At 36.0% G+C, this 26,350-nt stretch overlaps 1 protein-coding gene across 4 annotated transcripts in view; it reads right to left on the bottom strand.

Moving 5' to 3' along the window:
* rapgef1a (Rap guanine nucleotide exchange factor (GEF) 1a) overlaps positions 1-26,084 on the bottom strand; it is a 69,099-nt gene extending 43,015 nt beyond the window's left edge. For all 4 annotated transcript variants that reach the window (XM_073910095.1, XM_073910094.1, XM_005166904.6 and 1 more), the window contains exons 1-8: positions 25,929-26,084; positions 14,367-14,512; positions 14,073-14,251; positions 13,835-13,991; positions 13,609-13,697; positions 12,929-13,084; positions 4,823-4,943; positions 1,458-1,638 (exon numbers count right to left, since the gene is read on the bottom strand). In XM_073910095.1, the coding sequence (XP_073766196.1) occupies positions 1,458-1,638; positions 4,823-4,943; positions 12,929-13,084; positions 13,609-13,697; positions 13,835-13,991; positions 14,073-14,251; positions 14,367-14,512; positions 25,929-25,956 (1,057 nt within the window). In that variant the 5' untranslated portion in view covers positions 25,957-26,084. The remainder of the gene's footprint in view (positions 1-1,457; positions 1,639-4,822; positions 4,944-12,928; positions 13,085-13,608; positions 13,698-13,834; positions 13,992-14,072; positions 14,252-14,366; positions 14,513-25,928) is intronic.
* Positions 26,085-26,350: the final 266 nt, after the last annotated feature.

Here is a 26,350-nt window from a genome sequence, read left to right on the forward strand (position 1 = left end):
TTCCAACATTTTAACTAGCAGTATATTTACTAAATATTAACGTAAGACACTAATCATAAACTATAACATTATAACATACTGATTAAAAATATATTAAATCTAGCTAATTCAGCAGGTTGGCGCCTAAAGAACTGCTGAAAAACCGATGATGCCTTGCTACTGCAGAAAACAGAGCAGCATATATTTTTGATTTTAATGATTTCATAAACTACAAAGCATCCTGATATTCACAAATCAAATTCAGGCAAACTTTAGCATACAACAAAACATTGCATAATTAAAAAATTATGTAAAATTTAATACCTTGCAACATAACATTTAAGACTTTTTTATACTTTTTAAGAGCCTCCAAACTCTCTACATTGATTTATCAACTTTTTATACTTTTTAAGACCTCGCGGACACCCTGAAAACGCCACGACTGAACATAAAAATAAAAATATAGCTAAATAAAACTCAAAATCTAAACATTGTGCTTTTAAGACTGCAACTTTCTAACAATTCTGTTATTTACATTTCTGTCTGCATCCTCATAATGGCTGGTAAACTGTAGTCAAATACATCTTTTTTCACATTATTATGTCCTTATGGGATATTGTGTGTAGACTTTTGAGGAAATAAACAAATTTAATCCATATTGGAATAAGGCTGTAACAAAAAAAAAAAAAAATGTGTAAAAAGTGAAGCACTATCATTACTTTCCGGATGCACTGTATATCCCCATATTACACTGCCCTAAAAATAAACTCTCTATTTCATAACACAAACAAGTATTCATAATTTGAAATATGGCTGGTATTTTTTAATGTTAAAGACAGTGGGCCTTGCTTTACACATGCATAGATATGCATAGATTCTAAATAGATTAATAAAGCTCCTAAAACATTAAGTCATGAGAAGTGGACTTTTTTTTTTGATCATTTTAAAAAGCATAATTAGGCTGTTGTCACTTTAAGACATTATACACTGTTAATGTCTCTGAACCTCTCTGTTCTGCTGACATGAATATTCAGCGAGATTTTGAAACACAAGTTTGTATTTGACCGGTCCAGCTGCAGTGAGCTTAAAAAGTGAAGTGAATTTAGCTTTCAGACACTAAGGTGTCTCATTCTGACAGGTCACCTTCACATTACGTTAATTACTCATCAGACATGTTAAACTTTTTCTTTTCATTCATTAATGCGTCTTTGATGCTCTAATGTTTATAAAGTGCATAGATTTAACTGTCTGTTGATTGAAATTATGATTATATATTGTCTTTCCCTAGAGCTTATCCCCTGACAAGCTCTCCCCCTGGAATATAGAATTTAAAAACAAATCAATTTAGGGCCTATGAAAATCAATATCAAATCAGCCAGGTTTCTTTAATCATTAATTGAAAAATAGATCTTTGTGCTCAGCACTACAAGTTTCCATCCCAAAGTAGCTTCTGCAGCATTGTTTGAAATGCATCTCACCTAGAGTCTCACAGCTGGTGTTACGAGAGCACTGTCCACTGTCCTGATCCAGAGAGGACAGCTGTTCATCTGACTTGCTCAATATGCCGATGCTGCCACATGGGGACAGTCGTGGCGATTCTCCTCCATATGAGTGACTGCCTCCAGAAAAACGCCTTTGTAAGGCATCTGCTTCATACTCCTGAAAATAAGAACAGTCAACCTTGAGGGACTATCAAACATTAAATAAAGGGGAGTCTCATGTTGCTTTGGACCCAATGACTTTCATTTTATTGGTAAAAACAGTTCACATTTCCTTCAAAACATTTTTATGCTCCATGGAAAATGGGAGGATTAGTAAGAAATACAGTATCCTTTTAAAAATTGTCCCAGTTACTGATAACTGAGTGACCTTATAAAACATCAGATTTCTGATGAATTCGGAATGGTTACTTAAAAACAGCTCATGGGAAAAAGAATGTAAGACCTTGAGTCATAGCAGTTCAGAGTCATTTTCAGTTTCACAATCTTCTTACCCAAAACGGGTACTAATGAGGTTTAAAACCCTAATTTGTGATTTAGAACAAAATGTAAATATGAAGAAAATTTAAAAAAATATATATATAATACAAGATTCAAAAAAGAAAATTATATGTAATAGTAATTTAGTAGTTTAAAGTTGATCAATAATGTTTTTCAAAATTGTGTTAAGACAGGAACGGATGTTTTATATATACTTTTATAGTAATATAATACTATACAATGTACAATACAATGTTAAATTGTGACACAACGGTGACGTATGGAACACGGTTTCCGTGTCTAAGTCGCTACTCTTTTGAATTGAGAAAATGCTCATTTATGACCACTTTTTAGTCATATCACACATAAGTGAAGTTTCATAAACTAATTTCGAGAGGAGCATGTGATATGATTGTGCACCGCTGGCCACTCATCCATAATCAGTAATAATCCAATCAGAATGATCCTAGCTTAATATAAATGGATCACTTTCTCCTTATTGCTGTATCTTCGTTTTGGAAGAATCCCCCCTTCCACCCCATCTCCTCCTTTTTCTCCCCTTCTAAAGAGGGAGCGATCGAGACCTACCTGATCTCGGATTTCCTGATATGCTTCTAGACCGGGCGGGAGCCCTGGGCTCAAATATCTCCGAGCTCAGAGTTCTCTCCCGGGACAGCATGCCAAACCTGCTATAAATGCCAAGCATATCTAAGTGGGAACTCTTGAAAGCGAATTATATATAAAATCATGGTGTACACAACAGTCTCTGGGCTTGCTTCATCGAAAATACCAAAATTTTAACAATTTATAAAAAACGATTCACTTTCTGGCCATCTAATATTAGGCATGCATATATATTGCGATCATGATTTTCGAAAGTAATGCATCGCTTTGTAAACGTTTATTATTAGTATTTGATAAGTCTTCCTATTCAGTTTAATATAGCGCTTGGACCCGGAAGCCCTTTTGTGTGACGTCACACTTAGCAAGCCGATATACATTTTTTATAATGATTAAAAATGTAGTGTTTTAGACCCCAATGGCAATTTCAAGAAATAACACAAACATGACCTTAAACAATGACCTCTTATTTAAAGGTTCAGGACACCCTGGAGAACTTTTTTTTTATATTAACAGATGTGTGTGTGTTGAGCATCAGTTAAGACAATGTTAGCACCTGTCAGCTTTAATTGTGGGGAAAACTGGATAATTTTGAGCATTTGTAAGCTAATTTCAGCTTCCGGGTTTAAAATGATTTTTGGGGTGGGATCAAAATCGGCGACATAGCGCAGTACTGCAAGTGCAATAATGACGCGTTGGTTTCTCATTATTATTCATAGCGGAGTTTTCTTATCCTATGAGAAGAGCCGGCTGCTTAATTATTCATGAGACCTGCCAGACATGCCAGAGTCAAGCCCGAGCTGTTAGACACGTCACGGACCCACGGCACGGGCACACAGTATTTACCTGTTATGAAGGCTCATATGCGTTTGTTTCCATGATCCACGGGGTTTGTTCCATGTTTTCCCCCGCGATCTTGTCAGGGCCGATCATACAGCAAAGCTGTGTGTGTGCTGCTAGCATTTTTGTCGGGAGAGCAGCACGAGAATTAGAGAATGGCGGACACTGTCTTTCATCAGGAGTTCGTTCACATTCAGACACATCACTGTGCTGCTGTGTTTGCCTAAATTCTCCAGATTACCAGCAGGGCTAACGGTTAAAATAGACAGGTCAGGAGACCTGCTGCACTGAGTCTGCTGGATACGGGGCTTGAGGGAGAATCCTCATTTATAGGGTTTACATGAACACACTTATCTTTATAATGATATAAATTGTGGTTATGTGTATATGAAATTACGAATAACAAATGTAGCAGGGCATTAAATTACTGTTCATTTCTTTGCATTTTAACTTTGTAAACTATAAACTCATGCGTCTCCTCACGGTTTGACTGATTTTGTGAGCTACCTTCGTTCGCTCACGTTCTCCCCTGGTGGCCACGCCCACTCCTGCCCGATGCTCGCGGAGCTCCATGCCCATTAATCATGCATCTTTTGAAAAAAATCTGAAGTAGACTTTAACCGAAAGTGGGGGGTGTCATGGCCCTTTAAATACACTTCAGATGAATTACGAATGGTTATTAAAAAACACTTTTAAAAGGGACTATAAATTAGTCATTTAATGCAGAATTCAGACTGCAGGATTTTAGCCCCAATTTTCACTCGCCGACAGGTTTTGAAAAATCACAAATGCCTGAAATTACAAGCAAATAAGTGCTTGTTCATGTGAGTAACAATCACACAGTGTAAACTACCAAAGACGCGATCTGAGAAAATCGCGATGAGTTGCTGACACCTGTCTGATATTTGGCGTGCTAAATATTTGGAGCTGTCAAAGATTCAAATCATGCCGTGTAAAATGTGTTCTGATTGAAAATAACATTGGCAATCACCTACAGCCAATGAGAGAGCAGCATCCACTAGTATGGGTATCTTCAGGCCAGCGGGAAGGTTGGGGGGGAAGTTAAAAGGGCTCATTTTCAGTTTATTTGTACCCAAGAAATGGAGGAAAAACAAGTGGAAATTTGGCAGCAGCACACGTGTCTGTTTGACGTGTCTTGTGAGCATTATTACAACCATGTCAAAAAAGAAAAAAAGTTGAGGAGAAATTGCTTATTCCCTTTAAACCCAGGTGAGAAAATATGTACTTTTTCTACCCCATGAAAGGCCCAGATAATCATGCGGTGTGACAACATCTGTGACTTAACTACTTTGAAAATCCTGCTGTCTGTACTCAGCATAAGGCTTACATGAATTTCATAAGCTGCAGGATGAAGTGATGAAGCATCAAGATCAAATTCTCACCTGTCGACAGATACCAATGGGAAGACTTGATCCACTTGTGGTGCGACTCATTGGCGCAACCACAGCAATCCTGGTGGGAGACGGTGCCGACTGACGCTTCTTTGGAGGGAGAGCCGGTGGACTGCGAAGAGAGTGTTTGTGTGTCAAACTGATTAATTGTAGCCACTAATAAGTTTTATAAAAGCTGTCAAGCTTTCAAGCAGACACATTTTGAGTTAACAGTACACATGAAATCAAAACTAAGTTTTCAGATTACATCAGTCTGAGATAATGGGCGTGGTTAGCATACTTAACTACGCCCCAGTCAGTTATAACAACAAACAGAAATGGTGTTGAGGAGGAAGTGTCTATTAAGTTGTAATAACTTTCTCAAAACTCCTTTTCCAATGAAATGCCTACTTTACTACATCCAATCAGCTCGCTGTAGAAAAAAACAAGCCACGCCCACTGTTATCTCATTTAATGATCAGTTTCATAGGAACTGCGTCACAACACACACACACAGCTTCCGGTTCATGCAGACTTTAAGTAAGACCGTAAACAATCCTAAGTCATCAGGAGCATTTTTAGCAATGCGAAAGTGGAATCCAGCTCTGGAACCACAAAAACCACAACTTCATAAATCAGTCAGCCTGGTGAGCTGCTCCGTCGCCCCTAAAACAGCTGCTAGTAGTGAAGTCATGCAACCCAGCGACTAGCAGAAGAACTGACTCATAGTGAATGTAGAGTATATGTCTGGCTGACATTTGCAAATACTGATTATCTTCTGAATAACCAGTCTCAGCATGCCAGGTCAGATAGATTTTCTTGACGTATCAAATTGTTTCAGCAGGCGAGAGGCTTGGAATGAGATTAAATCAGGTTCTGGCTTTGAAAGAAAGCTATTAAACACCTGGAAGACCTGTCTTAGTCTTAACACGGTCATTTATTTGAGCGGTCTGATGGATGGAAACCAACTCAGGGCTACTGGTAAAAGGATAAGCCACAATATCAGCTGTGAGCTGAGCGAATTTGGCCATGAAAGCATCTACATGCCATTTCAGTGAGCTAACTGTGCTTCTGGGATGCTAGTGCTGCTCTGACCACTGCAAACAGGCAACAACAAAACTCATTAGCACTCCTTTAAAAATCTCCCTTTTACATCAACTTTTCCAAAATTCCATTAGACAGTTAGAATTTAACGTTTATCTTATTAAGCTTAAACCCATATTGTACTTGAGGAGATACACTTCAGCCAATGTAACAAAAAAGTGTTTTGGATGTTACCATGCTATTATTTTGTTTACCCCTTTAAAAAGTAATCAAAATCAGACTAAGAAATTTTCTGACATCAAAAATCACACAAGAACCAAATCAAAAAAATAAATAATAATATAATTTATCTTTCTGAATCTATATCTACTGCTTCATACATACTGAAGGTCCAAAAGTAATAAAAAAACTGTCAAAAAATTATAAAATAAATAAAATAGTAATAACATTTTTTTTTTAAAAAGGACAGTTCACCCAAAAAAAAAACAATCATCATTTTTCTCCCTCGAGTGGTTCCTGTCCAGTTTGAGTTTCTTTATTTTGTTGAACATAAAAGCAGACATTGTGAATAATGAAGGAAATCGGTGGCCAGTAGCTATGTTTCCATCCAAAGATGCAAATTAAAAGTACGTGCAAAAGAGGAATATCTCTTAAAAGACATGCGAATAAAGCAGCATTTATGTCCAACAAGTCAAAGAGAACAAAAGCGTCACTTCCTGATTAACTGGCACCAAATATCAACTTGGGTTGCACGGTTTACCGGTACTATGGTAGTATCATGATACTATGGCCCCAAACTGTCGGTGCTGCTGTAGTTTGTAAACGGTAGTATTATCTGTATATAATAAATATAAGTATTGTCATTACCGGTCTATCTACAATACATAATGTTACATGTGAAAAAGTCACTTAAATGCTCACACGCTTGTGCAACAATAAACCATTTTATTTTAATAGTCTGTGGAGCCCTTTAAGGTTGCACGTTTTCTGATGTTTCGAACGCACATATAAATCAGTTTATTTCTGTTTCTGTCAATATGATTTAGTAGCTACAACCACCGCGACTCACAAAGTGAAATTTGAAATTACTTTGGATTGTTACCTGATAAGACTGGGGGGAAAACAATAGATGGAAAACCCATAATAGCAACAGGAAACAATTTTTGACAACTTCATAGGGATTAATTGTGTTGGAAAAATGCTCTTTTTGTATCAAATTTCATTTGGTATAATTTGTATCTTCATTTTAAAGTGTCTTTTGTTGGTCAGTTATCTAAAAAAATGAACAAAAAGATCTAATGGATTTTAGTTAAAGTGATGTGCAAATAATACTTTTTTCAGTAATAAGAGACTTATGAATTAACTTCAAGTAGGCCAACTGTAACATTTTAAATATAGTATTTCTGACCAATTTCTTTATAATTTGAGTTATGACTAAAAGTATCGCAATGTAACTTGGTATCGTGATACTTCAGCTGGTATAGTATCATAATGTGAATAGCGACAAACCTAATCTCAACAGAATAACAGAATTTGTTGCTGCAGGAGAAGCTGCGTGAATCTTTTCTTTATTTAATAAATGACTTGCGCCTCAGAAGACAGCATGTCGATGTACACGCAGTGGCGTTTGAAGGCGTAAGATGCAGAGCACAGACGCTCTAGACAGTTCTGGAGGTCATTAATAATATAATAACACTAATACTGAAATGGTTACGGCATTTAAGAATGACCAAAACAAAATTTCAGATGTTTTACAGTGTGCTTAGCCTGCTGGTTTGTTCATTCACACACATTTTCATCACCACATGATCTCTTGTAACAAAATTACATGACCTTTTTTAATGCGCATACTGGAATTTGTTCAGTAAAAGCGTTTCTATCGTAGTTTATGCGCATCTTTTCTTATCAAATAAAAAGTTTATTCTACTCAGTTATGTGCATTTTGTATGCGCATTTTCCAAACAGATTCGTATCATGGCGTTTCCATCAACCATTTTGTTATGTGCATATCCTAAATGCTCATAAAATAGGTGGATGAAAATGGTACTACTGGCTACAATGCTAGAAAAAGTAAATACCAAGGCAGTCAATGGTTCCCGATTTCCAACATTGTTCAAAATATATAATTTTGTGTTTAACAGAAGAAGAAACTCAGACTGCTTGAGTGAGCATAAAAGATTTTTCGTTCTTGGGTGAACTATTCACTTAAAAATGAAGACCAAAAAACATTTGATAAAAAATTATGGAAGATTTGTTCTCTCACTAATAATATTCATTTTTATTATGCATTTTTGAGTCTTGTTGAACTCTGATGGTTAATTAAGTTGATAATAAATGATGTAATATGTCTTTTAAAGTATTTCCATGGGAAATTTGATTGCTGTAATAGAGTAAATATGTACACAAAAATGTGTTGCTAAAACACTTCAACAAAAATTCATGTGGTTGAGATGTTTTAAACCACAATACAACTTTGACTTCATGTTCTTATTAATTTAGCATGTCTATTTAAAAAATCAGCTTGCTGTAAGAGCAAGATAAATGCTGCTTTAGTTCAGTTTCATATTAATGTGAGCTAAATGGACAGTTTACACAAAAATGAAACATTTCTGTTTATTTACTCACCCTAAGGCCGTCTAAATGTATTTTTAGTTAAACATGATTCCACTTACTTACTTACTAACTTACTTACCTACTTACCTACCTACCTACCTGCCTGCCTGCCTGCCTGCCTACCTACCTACCTACCTTAATTAGTTAGTTAGTTAGTTTGTGTCTACTTTGGTGCATTACAAGTACAGAAATTTGTATAATTACAATTACTATAACCGAGGTATTAAAACAGCGAGGTTGTTTATGGGAAAATGCCTTTTGTCCTTATAATTCAAAATGCAACTTAATGGTGTCTTTTGACATTCGAAATTTGCCAAAAGTTTCCTGTGAGGGTTAGGTTTATGGGTAACGGTGGGGTAAATCAAAGTCAAGTTAAAGTCAGCTTTACTGTCAATTTAACCACAAGTACAGGAGAATCAAAGTTGAGTTACTGTCAGACCCTAGGTGCATCGCAGATAATATTAATACGAAAAGTAGAATTTTAAAAAGAAATAACAATAGATACACTTACACATACAATATAATCTAAAAATATAGGTAAAAATTCAAAACAATGCAATTACATATTAGTGCACATGGCAAAGAGTGCAAACCAGAGTTGTGTTTTTTCTGTATAAATTACATTACACCAATGGAGAGTCCTTGTAAACCACCAATACCAACATTTAAAGGGCACCTATTTACCCCTTTTTTAAGATTTAAGGATGCTTCTGTGGTTCAGTTCATTTAGTCCAGACAAAGGGCAACACATGATACATTGAAGCATTTTTCTGACATTTTGGGTCCTTTTCACACCACACTGATTGCTTTGATCCAAAATAGATGAAAAGAACCAAAATGCAGTCATGTGACAAAATCCATATCACTCATTGGCCAGATGTTATTTCCTAAACTGCTTTTCGATTGGTCAGAATTAATGTACCGGAAAATGCCAATGGAACTCCCACAAGTAAAAAACCAGCAGACACTTTTCACTATGGAGGGACGACTGCGCTGGCTGATTGTATCCCTGGTCATAGTATACTATTTAGTTTGTATACATCACTTTAGACAAACTATATCTTTCGAGAATGAAGCACGGCTGCAAATGGCGAAAGCACATCGCAAGTCACTTCTGGAGGAGGCCTGAATTAATTTAGCTAATATGGTCATCTTCCAGGAATATTACCAACGATCTATCAGGTGGTGTTTTCCCTCTCACTCTCTTAGTTTAAATTTGTTAGTAAAGCGCTGTCAACAAATATTTTTCCTCTGCATCCCATAATGCACTGGATTGGACTACGGCAGCTGGATTAGTCCAAAAAGTCTTTTGTGTCTCCAGAATGTTCTGTAAAGTTTCTGCTCATTTATTATACCTTTCAGAATACTGGAATTTTCTGCTCTGAACACAAAGTAGCTGTTTTTGATGCCTGTGCCTTTAATGCTAGTTCTCCCTAGCCACCGTTTCCACGTGCCTGTCAGAGTGTGCCCCAATCTCCATTTTGGCTGCATCAGATAAACAGCACAGTGACGGGCATAAAGGAAGTAGTTACCACGTAACGTTGAAAGACATTTTACAGTAAGAACTTTCCCATTGATTATTTGATGTATGTGTTGTGGAGTTAATTCAAGCCTTTCTGCAATGACGAGTCACACACAATGTCGTTACAAAGTTTAAAGTTCTTTGGACGGCAAATGTGACAGGATACGCGCCAATATCCTCTGCTGTAGGGACATCTTTTATGCTAATGTACAAAATAAACCTGATTTAACGTCCACAAACCGCGATTGAAGCTTCTTCTTTTATAATTGTACTGAAATGCAGCTGTGGTAATGATGTACAGTGATTTTATATTTCTTTATTTTATAACTGCTTTAAAAACATTTTAAACTTGTAAAACTCATTCTTGATCACATTTGATGATGGTTGATGATCACAGAGCGCTCAATAGATCTTTTAATCCTGGTTGCTTTGCGCACGTCCTGTCTTGTTGATATAATTATACACGTTACTGCGGAGACATGTTAATACGCAGCTGTCAAATGATTTGGTGGGTGGGGAAACCGCACATCTATGTCACATTGTGATGGGCCTTGAAATTGAAGGGATTTGGATCCTATTTTAATGCCAGGAAATTTAAAATAAGAGATTGTCTTTATATGACTCCAATATGACTGTGGACACACAATACCTACACACAATTCTGTCCAAACAGCTTACAAAAGATGATTTTCATCATAGGTGTCATTAAGATAGGACGAAATGAAGGGATCATGTGGAACCCAGCATTTTTCACAGTGAATCAAGTTGGCTCTAGTTTATATCCCTCCAAATTAAAACAAAAAAACAACAGCAGCAGCAGCAATCGAACCAAGCTGTAGAGTGAACAGACCAGGTGGCAGGATAAACTTGGCATCAAATTAATCCCCAACAAAAAGCTCACATATCAGAGACACAGACTGGAAGCAGGCCAATATGGAAATGCCAGCAAATAATTCAAGGCACAAAGTGAACTCTCTTTTATGCCAGCAGCACAACTTAATCCTCTCGTCTAGACTTGGTATCAGAATATCTCTTCTCGCCGCTTCTCTCTCTCTATCTTCCAGTCTTCGGATCAGAACTGACACCGTTCAGTTCATTTCTCAGAAAACAGCCCATATGTCAATGACTCTCTGCAAGAGGAAGCAGAGTCTTCGGTGTTGCTGCTGCACCCTACAAAGGCCTAAATTCTCAAGAATACCACTATTTATATCTCTCCTTCACACCTTTTTTGTTCAGGCCTCCCACAAACCATGATGGGTCTGTGCAGTCATCTGTAGCCAAGCACAGCACCGTACTTTAAAATAGAAACGACATGTTGCTGCAAACTGCATCACCTGTGATATCTAGATGTTTACTGCATGCAAACCTGATGAGATGGCATGTTATGATAACACAGCCTACTTCACGGTTTCTTTTATAAACTGCTTGCTTTGTGCAGTACCGTCTTTCATACTATCACACTCATAGTTTTTCCACTTCATAAAGCTTGTAAATGTTGTAAACAGCAGTATCAGTTGGGCCTGGCACTTTCTGCTGTTTTCTATAAGGGTTTGAAATGATGTAGGCTTATAAATCTGGGATATATCTTATCGCAGTTTAAACCCCAGATTCCAATAAATTCGAGTAAAAAAAAAAAAAACTTAAATAACAAACATTTTCAAATATACACCATGTCTCAAAAAATCCAAGCAAAATAAACTGTCAGAATTTCATCAAAGTACCTCCAATTTTAAATATCTTTTGTAATTAGCAAAATTCTAAAAATTCTGGCAAATTCATAAAATTAGATGATATGTTTATACGTTTTCCACCTTACCTGATTTATATCACCGCATTACCTTGTTAAACAATGACTTTGTTTACATGGACATCAGTAATCGAATAATTTGCCTATATATTTTTATTTGTCAGAATAAGACAATAATACGCTTAAGGTGTTTACATGAGTTGCTTTTCGAATGTTTATTTCTTGATGCCATTTTACATGTTATAACACTTAATTCGGTTAACGTTATTGCGTACCCTCGCTATCCACATTTCATGTTACATGTACATTTCGAGTTACATGTAATTTCGGGTGTTTCATTTTTCGACTTTAACTGCAGTTCGGCAGTTTCACTTTCATTCAGGAACATTGCATGGCTGTCCCCTGTGACAAACGAGATATTGGATGCAAGTATGAACTGCTGGAGGAGTGTTTGTTTTAATGGAATTTGATACCGCACGCTATATGGAGATAAAAAAAACAGCATTTAGTGATGGGGGTGTCTGTGGTCCTTCACTGTCTCGGTAGATGCAGAGAATATTGTCAAAACCGCTGTGCGTGTATAGACTATCCAGTCGCAAAATGCGGTGAAAATCCTCACACATCTCAGAAAGTTTTGTTTTAAGGCTTCTTTCCCCAATTGTGCAAATAAACAGGTGTTGCACATTTACGCAGCCAAACTTAAAAAAATAAAATACTAATGATATTTTTAATTGTTTAACTGATACCATAAATTGGTTAGAAAAGCACCCTTTTGGTTAACGGTTAATCGGTTATTATGAGCATCCCTGCAGTACATAATATTTTACTAGATGTTTTTCAAGATACTAGCTAAAAGTGCCATTTAAAGTCTTAACTAGGTTAATTAGGCAAGTCAGGATAAGCTGGCAAGTCATTGCATAACGATGGTTTGTTCTGTAGAAAAAAACCTTTGCTTAAAACGCTAATAATACTGACCTTAAAATGGGGTTGAAAAAATGTTAAAACTCTGTTTATGTGGCGAAAATAAACCATAAGACTTTCTCCAGAAGAAAAAATATTACTGGAAATACTGTGAAAAAATCCTGCCTCTGCGAAACATAATTTGGAAAATATTTGAAAGAGGAAAAAAAATGAAATCACTTATTGTTTTTGAAAATGTTATTGTGGTGAAAGTCAAGTAAAGCTTACGTACCAGTGTTGTTCAGGCACTTTGAGTCCAGGTAGAGGGGGTTTCGGAGGGGCTACTTCCTCCTCAGGTACATCATTTGGGGTCTCAATGTTCTCAGCTGGGGCAGGGCTGTCATTCAAGATGGGTTCCTTCGTCTCAATGACAGGGGGCTCAGGGACACTGCCATAATAATGTGGTAAAAATGAATAACAGTATTAGTGCTGACACATCACAATACACAGCATGTACAGGTGGATTTTATCCATATTATTTGTATTTAAAAAGAAAGTTCACCAAAAAAATTAACATTATGTAATTTACTCATCACTTGTTCCAAACCTTTATTATTTTATTTCTTTATTAAATATATTATTAAGAAAAATGAAAACCTGAATCCATTAAATTCCATAGTATAAAACAAATATGATGGCAGTCAATGGTTACAGGTTTCCAACAATCTTCAAAGTATCTTCTTTTGTGTTTAATGGAAGACAGAAAGTCAAACAGGTTTGGAACAAGTGAAGTGTGAGTAAACAATGACAAAAATTAATTTTGGGGTAAATTAACCCTTTAATTAAACACTTTTTTTTATGGAAAGTTCACAACATTTTTTTTAAATGTAGTTATTTTTCCAGTGCTGTATTTTCATTTTGTATGAAATAATTCCAAGCACAATGTTCATTAGCATAATTCTTTTTATATACCGCTGTGGGCTGGCAACTGGAGGAATGGTTTTGACAGGTGTCGTAGGTGAAGGGTGCTCCTGCTTCTCAATGGCAACTTTAACCAGCTCCTGCAGGAAACCACAGAAGCATCAACTAAAAACAAAGCCTGTGGCTAAATCCAGCTGGATTATGGGTGGAGAATAAATCGACACATCAGCAGCATGTCAAAAACAAGCCCTGACAGAGTTCTACAGAACATCAATACCTTTACACCATCCAGCACTGCTTTGATCACATTTGTGACTGTTGTTATTGTGTCTTTATCTTCCAAATTCACACCCTCCAGCATTACTTGGTCCGACCAGCGAATGAGGTTTGCAAGGCTTTGATAGAGTCGGTTGAGACAGGAGGACACCCTTGAACTGAAGACAAAAGGAAAAGGAAGTCAAATAAGCATTGAATACAAAAAGCAATAAGATTAGAGACGCTTAAAAACATTTTACCTGCTCAGTATCTTGCTATCTAGTTGTACCAAGCCTGTGACAGCCTCCAAAACTTTACTAGCAGAACCAGGAAGCATTTCTAACACCTTCTTGTCCACCGCCATCTTGTCAATAATGGTCTTGAAGTACCGCAAGGCGCTGACCACTTCTTTCTCATGCTCCTCTAATCGACTCAGACTCTAATGTGGTCAAAAAACGTTACCAAGAATGTCACTGACAAGTAAAACATAACTACATGTTTATTTGGTTTTAGACCTGCCATGTTTTCAGACAACTAAAAAATCTACTCCATACCTTAGTTACAGTTTTCTCTGGGGACTTTACGGGTTGTTCTGGTGGTGGTTTGGACTTTTTGTTTGATGGTGTCCTCTTGATTTTGGGAGAGTGGAATTTGTCCTTTAGTTTCATGGTGAAGGATGTCAAGTGGGAGCGCTGGGACTCTAAAGGAAGATAAAAATGAAGTTCATTTCCTCAGGGTTATTAAAATACAAAGAATTTTTGGGGTGAATTCAATTAACGTATAATTTTGCACAACATGACTATAATCTAAATTCACACTCATTTTGCATAAATCCCATTCATAAATGTACTCATTTCGGAATACACAATTCTGGTCATACTGAATAGGGTTGGGCTGATAAAACGGGATCGGTATTTATTGACCGAACACCATTGTCAATATCGATAATAAAAAAAAATGTAAGTTTGAAGTTTCGGTATGAAGTGCTAAAATTTTATCAAAACGCGGCTGCAGAGCACGCGCCTTGGAAGCAATACCAGTAAGCTTAGGGTGTAAGTTTGTCATTTCCAATGAAGGTGTGCGTGCAACGTGCAAGTGGAGTACTCGCAACACGCTTGCATTTTCCAGGTACACTTAGTTGAAAAACATCTGAACGTTTCCGAATGCCCCGAGTGTACCACAATTCATGCAAGTAAAACTAACCAATCTGCTTCACCCGTTGTATGGAATATAAACATTTCAGTAAAGGCAGACTATTTGCCTCAGACAAACACAGCGCACACAAACACTGCAGTGCTGTTTACTTTTCTCAATAAATTTGCATCAGAATGGCAGCAATGGTTTTTCCGTTTATCATACTCTGAGATGAGAGGTGGCATAGTTTACGAGAGACGCCATAGAAAATGGTAAAGGAAAGCACACACACACTTGTCATTTCAGGTCAGAATAACAAAACACGCAAAAATGATTGCCATATAGCAGCAGTAAGTAAACTGAAAAAAAAGGATGTAAGGATGTCGCCAGAGTGGCTTTTTGGTTTCTTTTCTTGTGCATCCCAGCTACTAGTTCCCCATCTGAAAGAGTTTTTAGCAAGGTGGTAATATAGTAATTCAACTTCAAAATTTGTTATGTTGCAGTGTGTATTTGAATAATAATGATTAATTCCTTTATTTGAAAGCTCAGATTTGATTATTAAAACTTGTGTTGCTGGCAGAGTTGACACCTTACAAATGTTGATCTACCTTTACCATTGCATACACTTTGTAACATTTTATTTATCAAGTTTAAGAGTCTCTTTAACACTTAATTTTCTTTTGTTATAAAGAGATCAGATATTTAAATTGCCTAAATATATATTTTTGACAATTAAAACTATTTGCCTTGGTAATATTGGTAAATTAAAATAAAGTGAGTAAAAAAATAAAAATCCTAATATTCCTAAATGTATGGTTAAAAAATATTCAATAATTATCGATATCAAATTATATGAAACAGGATATCATTATCATTTAAAATATCGCCCAGCCCTTATATTGAAACAGAGTTAAATTTTTTTTCCGAATTTTTATTTGTATTATTTTTGTTTTAGTGATTTCTTCATGTTTTGCAGCCATTATTTAATAATTATTTTACCACTAATTAAACTTATCCCATTAAAATAAGCTGCCATGGCAACAATTCTACTTTTTGTTCAGGTAAAGTTCTTACATCTAATATTTATAATGCATTATATCTTTATTACAATATGCCAAATGGTTCTACCCAGGTAGCAAGGGATTCTGGCCCAGATTAAAAAAAAAAGGTTTTGACATTTAAGTAAAGTAATAATGTTACACTGAAAATAAATTACAGAACAATGAATACATAAATAAAAATAAGAACTAAAAATAGTCTCGGTGTACAAGCTCAGAACTTGAAACCATCGCACAGTTGGCATAACTTTGTTAAGTTGCAGCACTTTTGTTCCGTGCAGAAACGCGGTGTTGAGAAGCCTTTATGATTAATTAAATGTGACGAATTAACGCACGATTAATAGTGAAATTGGATAATCGTTGCATTCCTAGATGGCACCGTCTTTAAGGCAGCACACAAGACATGGGCCAGATGTTAAATGTAGTATTTGGCCCAGATGGTAAATATTGATATGTGGGCCATGCAAGTTACAAATACATTTAAATTATTATTTGAGTAAAGAAATATTTTAATACACAAAGTTATTTCCATCTTCCTGTTTGCATCTTCTAATGCCTTCATTTTAACCAAGGAGTCAATCAATATTTAATTATTTGAAATATTAAACTATTGTTTAATGCATGTTGCAAATTAACTGAATTTAACCTACATTAGATATATTTTATCAACCAAATTATTATTTTACAAATTATATTATTATTATTAACCATTACCATTATTATAGCGCCTAAAGCGCAATGCTTCGTGGGTTTATCAATTTCACTGCAGTTGTGACACACCAAGCCTGGCTTCCAAACAATGGCCAAACATGGGCCATATCTGGCCCAGTTATAGGTTATTAACTAGGCTGAGACTTGGCCCAGATATGGTCCATGTTTGGTCCTTGTCTGGAGGCCAGACTTGGACCATTTATATACCATAAATCACTGCGGCATGTGGGCCAAGAAAAAGCTGATTGTGTGGGCCAGAGATTTTTTACTATGTGGGTATTTTAAACCATTCTAGTTCACTGTGATATTATTTCACACCAACCTTATTCTGTATCTTGTAAAAAAATATACAAGATGAAATGCAGGCCTTGGTGTACAATAAAATTGTCTTGAGCTACAAACTGTATTGGTCACAGTTGGACTTAGTGCTCTCTTGGAGCGTGGCGCTCTGCAACGAATTATGGTGATGACACTATTGTGCAGGCCAACAAACCATTTAGGGGCTATTCATCCTTACACACATAAAGGAATGAAGTGCTCTGGGCTTGTGAGGATGCTCTGTGAATTTTCATAAACATACAACACAGAATATTCTACTATAAAAAGTCAGATGAGTGCGTTTAATGGGGTTGTGTCAGGATGTTTGACTCATGTGAATATACAAGCTTTGAAGGCTGGGTGTGAGCAGATTAGCACATAAGTACATGAGACATGAAGAGAATCACATATCAAAGACAGAAGCTCGTTTTTGTTATGTTGATGCATTTCCTTTTAAAACAGGAAACGGGGGCAGGATCAAATGGTTTCAAAAACATTTAACAGCCTATGAGCTTAGTTGAAATATAAATCATGAATATGATTTACCAAATGCTGTTGCTAGTCAGAAACAACCGATTTAGGCATAAAATACATTCCCAATGTTTACACAATCAAACATTTAGGTAAGAGGAGCCTAAAAATAGCTTAAAAATGTAACTCACTAAGCGCTAAAATGAGAGTAAAAGTGTTGGCGAGAATGTAAACAAACAGTGTTACTCTGCAGTTTGCTGGTAAACTTTTAAAAATGTATTATAGCAATGCCTGAAAATACAATATGGCAACTTTAACATAATCATAAAGACAGTAGAAGTAGCTTATGCTTTCATCACATTTACTTTTTTACAAAGTACCGCTCGTAATGAAACTCCCCTTTTCGTGCAAACCCTTCCCTCTTTTGCCACTTGACACTCTCACTTAAACAAAGCTGAACTCAACCACTTTTAAGGGTGTCACGATCCTCCAAATCCTCGATTCGATTACATTTTCGATTCTAAAGTCACGGTTCGGTTTTCGATTATGACTAATTAATTAATTAATAACTAATTATTTATTTGTAGCCTACCGTTTAAACTACCCGACCCGCATGGTCTTTGCTTTACCCATAGACAAATCATACAGTAAATGAATAAAGGCAAGATACACACATAATTACCACCTGTCAATCACTTTTTCTACGGGACTCGTGAATAGGCAGTGATCTGTGTCGTTATAATGGCGTCTGTAAAAAAGGTGCACAACCAACAGGAACCAGCCAACAGTATCTGAGGTGTTCGCTAAAATGACCAAGTGTGAAAGTGAAAGATTGAAGCAGTCTACTGACCCGCTGTCTCGAGCGCATGAATGTGTGTGCCTCAGTGTCTGTGGTCACGTGATGTGTGTTTTTAGCGGAAGTGAGGAAGGAGGGCTGCTCAGAAATGCTACACGCAAGTGTGGATGTAGATCGTTGTTGTTCTAAAATGCCATTAAAAAGCAAAGACCTATTAGTGTAAACAGGGCCTGAGTGAGTATTTTTCGTGAGCAGATTTGCAACAGGGGCGAGGCAGAGGATTGCGATGCGCCCATCGTCTATCAGCCCAACCATAAATACAAAGCAGAGCTTGCAAACTGTGTTTTTTTGTCGACAACACGAATGTTGTCAACATAACTCACTGGAAATCCAAAATACTTCCACACCGGCGACTTTATTGAAAGAGGAGAGGGTTTAAGCTCTGTCGACGGGTCTCCTCGACTGCACTTCACTTCAACAAGCTTGTTTTTTTCCCGCTTGGCAAGCCAAGCTGACGTGACATGGGGACATGGCAGCATCGACGATTCTATTTTTTGATTCGATAATCAAAATTGAGCATAAATTTCAATCGATTTCGATTTAAAAAATCGTGACACCCTTAACCACTTTCCTGACTTTTTATAAACTAGAGGGGGGAAAACCCTGCTGAGAGAAAAAAAAGTACATTTCTAAAGTCGTTGGCCATTGGCAGGTGGAGTAAAATATATTTTTAAGGTCGTGTGGGTGACAAAAACATTTACAAAACAAACATCTATAAATAATATTTTTTTAAATTAATAAACCAACCTTAAATAACAAAACGAAATAAAAAAAAAAACGGCAGGAAGTACAGAACCTGATACAGTTTACTGAAAGTTAATACATTCAAATATGTGCAGGAGAGTAATTACTCTGTGGAAGTGCAAGTCTTATCTGTATTATTTTATCTCACAGTAACTGATGTGACTGCTAATCTGAACAGGTTAAATTGCCCATGAGAGCCAACTTCCTGAATGACTGTCTAAGAAAACGCGGCACTCTGCTAATGAAAACACGCCAAACCAATGAGGTGTGCTTTCGCCTTTAGAGGATGTGATCTTTCCATCCGCTACTCACATATGTAGTGGGAAGTGCTGTACCCTAATTCAGATCCTCTTTTTAAGCATATCCTCTTCTGAAACTAACAAAATAATCAACCACAACCTCTGAACACACACCACATACTCGAGAAGCATCCTCCAGCCACAACAGGACTCAAGTTTCTCACATAGATGAACTAAGGTTGTCAAATGTACAAACTTCAGTACAAATCGATAGTGAAGTGTTGAAAATAAAACAATTATACTGTACCAGCATTTCCTGCTTGCATTTTGAGCGCTGCTGAGTGGATTAATGAACACTGCTGATTGGCTACTAGGGCTATAGGCGGTAAGATCAAATTTTATTTCACAGTATGAGAAAGTTTATTTCACAATAACCAAATATTTAACGATATAGTTTTTTTTTTTTTTAAAGGTTTTTATATTCAGTGGTCCCTAGTTTATTTATTTTTATTTTATCTTTTTACAATTATTATAGTTTTTTAGAGGCTGTAAAACCCCTCTCTATACACTTTATACACTTTTCTCAGACAGGCATTAACATTTTCACACTTTTCTCTCTTGTTTAAACACTCTTAAAGTTCAAACCTTAGTTAAGAAAATAAGTCCAGTAATTATTAAATAAATCCAGTATTATGGAATGAAACCAAACATCAAAACCATTTTATTTTCCTTTGTTTATTCCATAATGGCACCCTACAGCCGCGTAATATCTACTTTCCTTTAGCATGTCCAGAAGTTCACACTTTTTTGTGCGATGGTTAGCATCTTCCTCTGCCTTTTGGGTGCTACCACAGGTGCCTTTAATGGTGCAGAACGTTTTGTCGACATTGTGGGGAGGAAACATATAGTTCAGCAATTCAGAGTCACACTACTAGTAATCGAAAGTTTATATAAGTTTGACAAGCTGAACACATTCTGTGCTGTACAGGAGACATAGCATAGAAGAGATTGATTGAAAATGGTAAATAGACAAGCAGGACGCAGAACACAATGTGCTAATCAGGACGCAGAACACAATATGCTGTAAAAAAAAAAAAAACAAGTCAAAATCCCTGTGGAACTGTGAGGCCGTGAAAAGTGAACCAGGTTATAGCGAGGGAACACTGTAATAAATAAGCTTGAATATAGGGTTGGGCCGATAAATTATATCATATCGAATCGTGATGATAAGCTCTGGACATTTTTACTCGATATTGATGGTAACTGCCAATCACACATCAGAAATATGCAACAACAGGAATGTATAATTGTGTTGATATTAAAAATTCACAACATTTTTGGCCACTTAAAATTATCGGCCAACCAGGATTGGTTAGCGTCCTCATTTCACTTTGCCGTCAACAATTCATTTTCCCCCCAGTAGTATCCACCATCAGTTATGGTTATGATACTCTTTTAAAAGTGGAAACATTAAAAACTTATATAAAAATGCATATCGTTATGGTTCAATATAGAAAAGAATTATCGAGGAGATTGCATTTTTGCCATGACATGATCTGTGTCTAATTTCACAATTTTATATAGACAGACCTTATTATTATAAGCTTTTCTCAATCAACATATTCTCACAGATATAAAATATGCCCAAGTAATAGCAGGAAAATAAATCAAACTGTTTTTTTCTTTAAAAAAAAAAAATTTAAATATAAATTATTAAAATTCTTGTATAGATATTAAAAATAAAACTGCTTACTAAATCAAACACTTCCATGCTATATAGTACACTAAAAACGAGTATGTGGGCCAAGAAGTATGTCCCAATTCAAAGAATTCGAAAAAAAAAGTTTGACCTTCTACTTCCGAGATTCTGAAGTGTGCATCGGATGGACGCTACCCTATGCCATGATGCACCGGGACAGAATTCATGAATGGGAGTGAAGCAACGCAACTGACGCGGAAAGGTCACGTGATGATGAAGACAAAATGGCGGATGTAGTACGTCGGAGTTACGTTTATACTACTGAAATTCATACTGTATAAAACGTCTTTTTCTAATGATCAAGTAGTACATTTAAATTCAAATGCAGTACCTACTTAGTAGGCAATTTTGGAACCAACCAAACTGATCACATTTTGTTGAAATATAAACCATTTCAATGTGGTGTTGCCATTGGCCTATGAACATTTTCTGCCTGTTGTCAAAGTATTTTAATAACTGTAACAAGAGGCAATTCAATCATATCTCTACTTTAAAAAGCTATCATAATGTTATTTATCGATATGTGGACCTTTCAGGATTCTTGGGAGCTATGCAAATTAAAAATGTAAAACAGCAAATACATTAGGACCATTGTTATTGTTTACATCCCTCAAAATGGTGTATAAAGCAATTGGCAACACCTTCAGCCCACTTATTTACATTTCATATATAAATATGAATAAAAAATATTTTAGGGTATACATTTCATTCAACCGTAATGATACCATTATACCGCCCAGCCCCATTGGCTATGTTGTTCACGCTTTCAAAAGATGTGACTGTGATTGGCTCAACAGAGTTCAAAATGTTCACGGCAAATGGACGTTTTAAAAATTTCAGTCTCAATTTCTACCAAATTCTGCACTTTCGACAGCCCTACTAATAATAAGCAAGAGTCTAGTTTAAAAGATCCATGTATAAAGCTTCATTAAAGTTATCTGGTCAATAAAAAACAGCAGTTTTTAGACTGCTTAAAAATGTACTGCATTTTGCATAGACTTTAATCCTCTTTCAAAATAATCACTCTCAATCAAACAGATTTGTGCAACTTGGCATTTCACAACAGTGCTAAATTTAAACCCTAAAACTGTAGTGCATTGAAAAGTCAGCACAACCTGATAAACTTGAGAAGAGCAAACAAAAATAAAAAACATTTTCCTTTTCAGTTTCTTTTGTTACTAAAATAGCATCAAATAATGCAAACATCTCTAGCAGCTACAATACCAGTAAAAGAGATACATCTGACAGCAGAAGACATTGGCCAACATGTTCCTGCGCAAACCAACATCTACTTCACAGGCCGGTTAAGAGAAAAACAGCTAAACTTCTGAAAAGCAGTGCACCGCTTACCCACAACTGATTCAAATTTCTCTGAACACTGAGAGAAAGGAAGTGATAGTTTTGGCAACCTCACAGGGTAGAGTGAACAGACATATTTCCTTATTCATAAAAATGCAGTCAATGAATGCAATCAACAATAAAATAGAGATGCGAGCGGCCATATCGGTATCGCCCAATACATTCCAATGAACTAACTACTCTTCAAGCTTGGAATTTGTAAATGATTTCACAAAAGGTGTCGTTTTTTTTCCTAGTTTGAAAAAATATCAGTTTATCGGCTTCAAAATAAAGTTATCGGTTTGCAGTGTTTCCAAAAATTTCATATGCATAATGAACAATAACGCATCACTACCTTATCTGAACCAAGATAAATCAAGTGAGTCAAATCTTTCAGAATCTGAAATAATAAAGATAACATTGTATGGAAAGCGCTGTGTTCACACAACTCCTTCATGCTATCCCAACACAAATTGATTTAGTTATATTAATTGGTAAATAATTAAGTTGTTCCCCAAAAAAAGCTCATGAATTGTGTAGACTCAGCTCATTTTAAAGTAGTAGTTTGAACAACCAGCTAAAATATTTTTTGGAGTGTATGGCATAGATGAATATGGAAATGTTGTACTGTTCATGAGCTTCAAACACCATTCCAAATACAGTTATCGCTTATCAGTGTTTACAAAAATGTTCGTATTGAACAACAATGCATCACTACCTAATCTAGAACAAGATGAATCAAGCAAGTAAAATCTTTATGAATCTGAAAAAATAAAGATAACATTGTATAAAAAAATGTACACCTTTGGCATAGATAAATATAGAAATTAAAGTAGTGAGCCTCAAACACCATTGAGTCCTCGCCATATAAATGTCATTTGAGCAAAGACCACTGCAATACAGGTGAATCAGAACATAACCCTGACTGTGACATCCCACTCGGGAAGCAGTATGTTTTATCCAATTCTCAACTGCTGAAGTAATATCTTGTTTATTTCATTATGTCCTAGTGAGATAACAACATTGATGACTTAACAATAATTATGATGACACTGGTGGCAACCCCTGGTTAATTAAGGACTAAGGCAAAGGACAATTAATGAATGAAAGATGACACCGAATGCAAGGTATTACTAAAATAACCTTCACATAGCTAGGCAGCAAACTCCAGCTATATCTTGAATAGACAACTAAACATTATAACAACCTATTTACGAAAGGTTAATATTACTTTCTGCTTGCTTTGTCATACGTTAGATCTAAAAATACAACTGTAGATACATTCATGTCAGACCCTTTTGTAGAGTAGAATTATAATTTAGCCTAAATTTCATCAAACAAATTATAACTCAGAAGTCGATGCACACACAGTTTATTTTTGAACATTTTTGCATATTTTGCACGCTTGTAACGAACCTTACAAATATGGCAAAAACCAACCAAATCTTTCTATTATACTGATTGTGCTTTTTAAACACCACTTCGTGGCAATTCATAACTTTATTTAGTGGCTAATCTGTGTGAAATTGTACGATCTCATTTAAACAATTTAGTACGATTTGCTTATCCCATAATGATAGTTGAGTTTAGAGGTGGGGTTGGGTGCCATGCCTCCTTTAAAAATCGTACATTTTCATACATATTCGTACGAATTAGTGACTAAACTGACAAAAATTAAAATAGTAATTATTTCCCATGAGATCAGGCTTGTTTTTTGCAACTGCAAGGTGCCTTTTTCTATTCGTAGCGAGTTTTTGGCCGCCTTGCGTTCTAACTGCATGCAAGGCAATTTTGACAGAGGACTCTTTTTCAAAAAAAGTTCAACACTGTGTGGAAAAAGCACTCGACAGTCATTGAAAAGTTACATAAAGAAACTGGCAATGTATTCCCCGATAAACGACAATATAAACACAAAGAAATCAATAGCACTGATTCAAATAATAATCACAGATGGATTCAAAAATAGAGAAAATGCAACAAATCTTTGCAAACATTTTACAAATTGCAAAGTGCTCTCAGATTCAAACAAGTTCATTTAAACTACAATGACACACACGCACAGATGTGTTATTGCAAATTAAGGTTAATAAACAAATATCTTCTTTCAAAAGGCATTTGTGAAAATGAAAGCTTAATTTATAGATAAAATAATATTTAATTGTCATCCAGCTTGACAAATATATTTGTGCTAAAATCAAACAATTGTGTTATGTTCTTGTTAATTTGATATCATACCACATTACACAGTGCTGTTTTAATTTATTTGAAAAACTTATTCCTGACAAACGGGTGAAATTATTGGACTGAATGACAAAATCAAAGTATATGGTTTTAAAATAACTAACTCATAATTATTCTGAAGCTGCACAGTGGATCCTTCAATACATCAAATGATTTTTGTTCTAATAACCTACACACCTGATAAGATTTGTTTTGATACATAAACTACTGTCACGCTAAATGACTACTAAATGACATTTAAGTAGGTTTAGTCTATATTACATGGTATGATGAGTCATTGTTTGCTCAGAAAAAAATCCTTCTAATGTACAAAAGAAGACGTCATTACTCATTTTTAACCAAGCTTTTATCTTGACCCACTTACAGTGCATAACACATCATTCAAAAGTGTCAATCTTTCTCTTTACCCTACATCTGTGTAGGAATAATTTGTTAACTCATAGCAAATTGCTCTGTGTTTATCACCTCCAAAAAGAAAAAGGAAAGGAAATAAAACTGAATGTTACCAGCTTAACTTTGAAATGTTCACACAGGTCACCATAAATGACTGTAAATCTAAAGTTATCAGTGTAAATGGGAAGAGGAACTTTTTCCTCAGCACCAGATTCCACATATATTTTCAATTTACATCCCTTATGAATATATCCATCCATTTATCTATTCTAAATACACAAGTACACAACATAGTTTAATAAGCTAATGTAACCCGTAAAAAAATCACAAATGTTCAGTAATTATTATTACCTTTAAATGCAAAATATAATAAATTTTGTTTACAACAGACAGTTACAACAGACCAAAACAATGCCAGGAAAGGCCAGACAGCAGCACAAACACAACAGTAACACAAAGCCCGTTGAAAAGGCGTAAACACACAACACAAAACACACATTTAAATCATGAAAACAGCAAATATGAGAAAAATGGGTGAAAACGAGAAGTGTGACAGCTAGCTGAAGTCAACAACAGGGCTAACGTAAAGCAGCTCCGTCCACACCCAAACACAGCTGTCTGGGGCGAACTCATGTAGACATTATTATTATATCCCTCTGATAGATGCATTTAAAGACTTGGATATCCCATCTAAATCCTTTATTTGTCTGGTTTGCCTGTTAAAAATAAGATGAAAAAAAGATGCTTCGATCCTGTCAGTGGCCTTGAACCTTCGACTAACGCTAATGCTAACGCGGCTAACTCAAGTTTATCTTCGTTTCATTATTAAAAGCCAAGCAAATATAAACACTCACCTTGCTTACTGTCTATTTTCCCAGACATCTTGCTGACAGTAAGTGAGCTGGTCACGATCGACAACCGAAAGATGTTGGTTTCTCGCCGTTATTTCAGCATCTTTAGGAGACAGACCGGTCGGTGTGGTCCTGGTCTGTGTCTCTATGTGTATGTGTGTTTGACTCTGCCTCCTCCATCCACACACTCACACATACACACACACTCGATCAGACACTCTCACACACAGACAGCCCAGCAGCTCATAACGATTGTTAGTGAAAGTGTGTGATTTCCGCAGTAATGCCGCCCCCATACGGCACAATGTAGTAGCGGTCCACTCGGTTACTTGCGGGGCGGTCGAAAAATTGGCAAATATTCATTTATTCGTTTTCTTTTTTTACGTAGTCGCTTTATTAATCAGGGGTGACCACATCGGAATGAA

This window comes from Danio rerio, chromosome 8, assembly GCF_049306965.1.
Source record: "Danio rerio strain Tuebingen ecotype United States chromosome 8, GRCz12tu, whole genome shotgun sequence".
NCBI classification, from domain to species: Eukaryota; Metazoa; Chordata; class Actinopteri; order Cypriniformes; family Danionidae; genus Danio; species Danio rerio.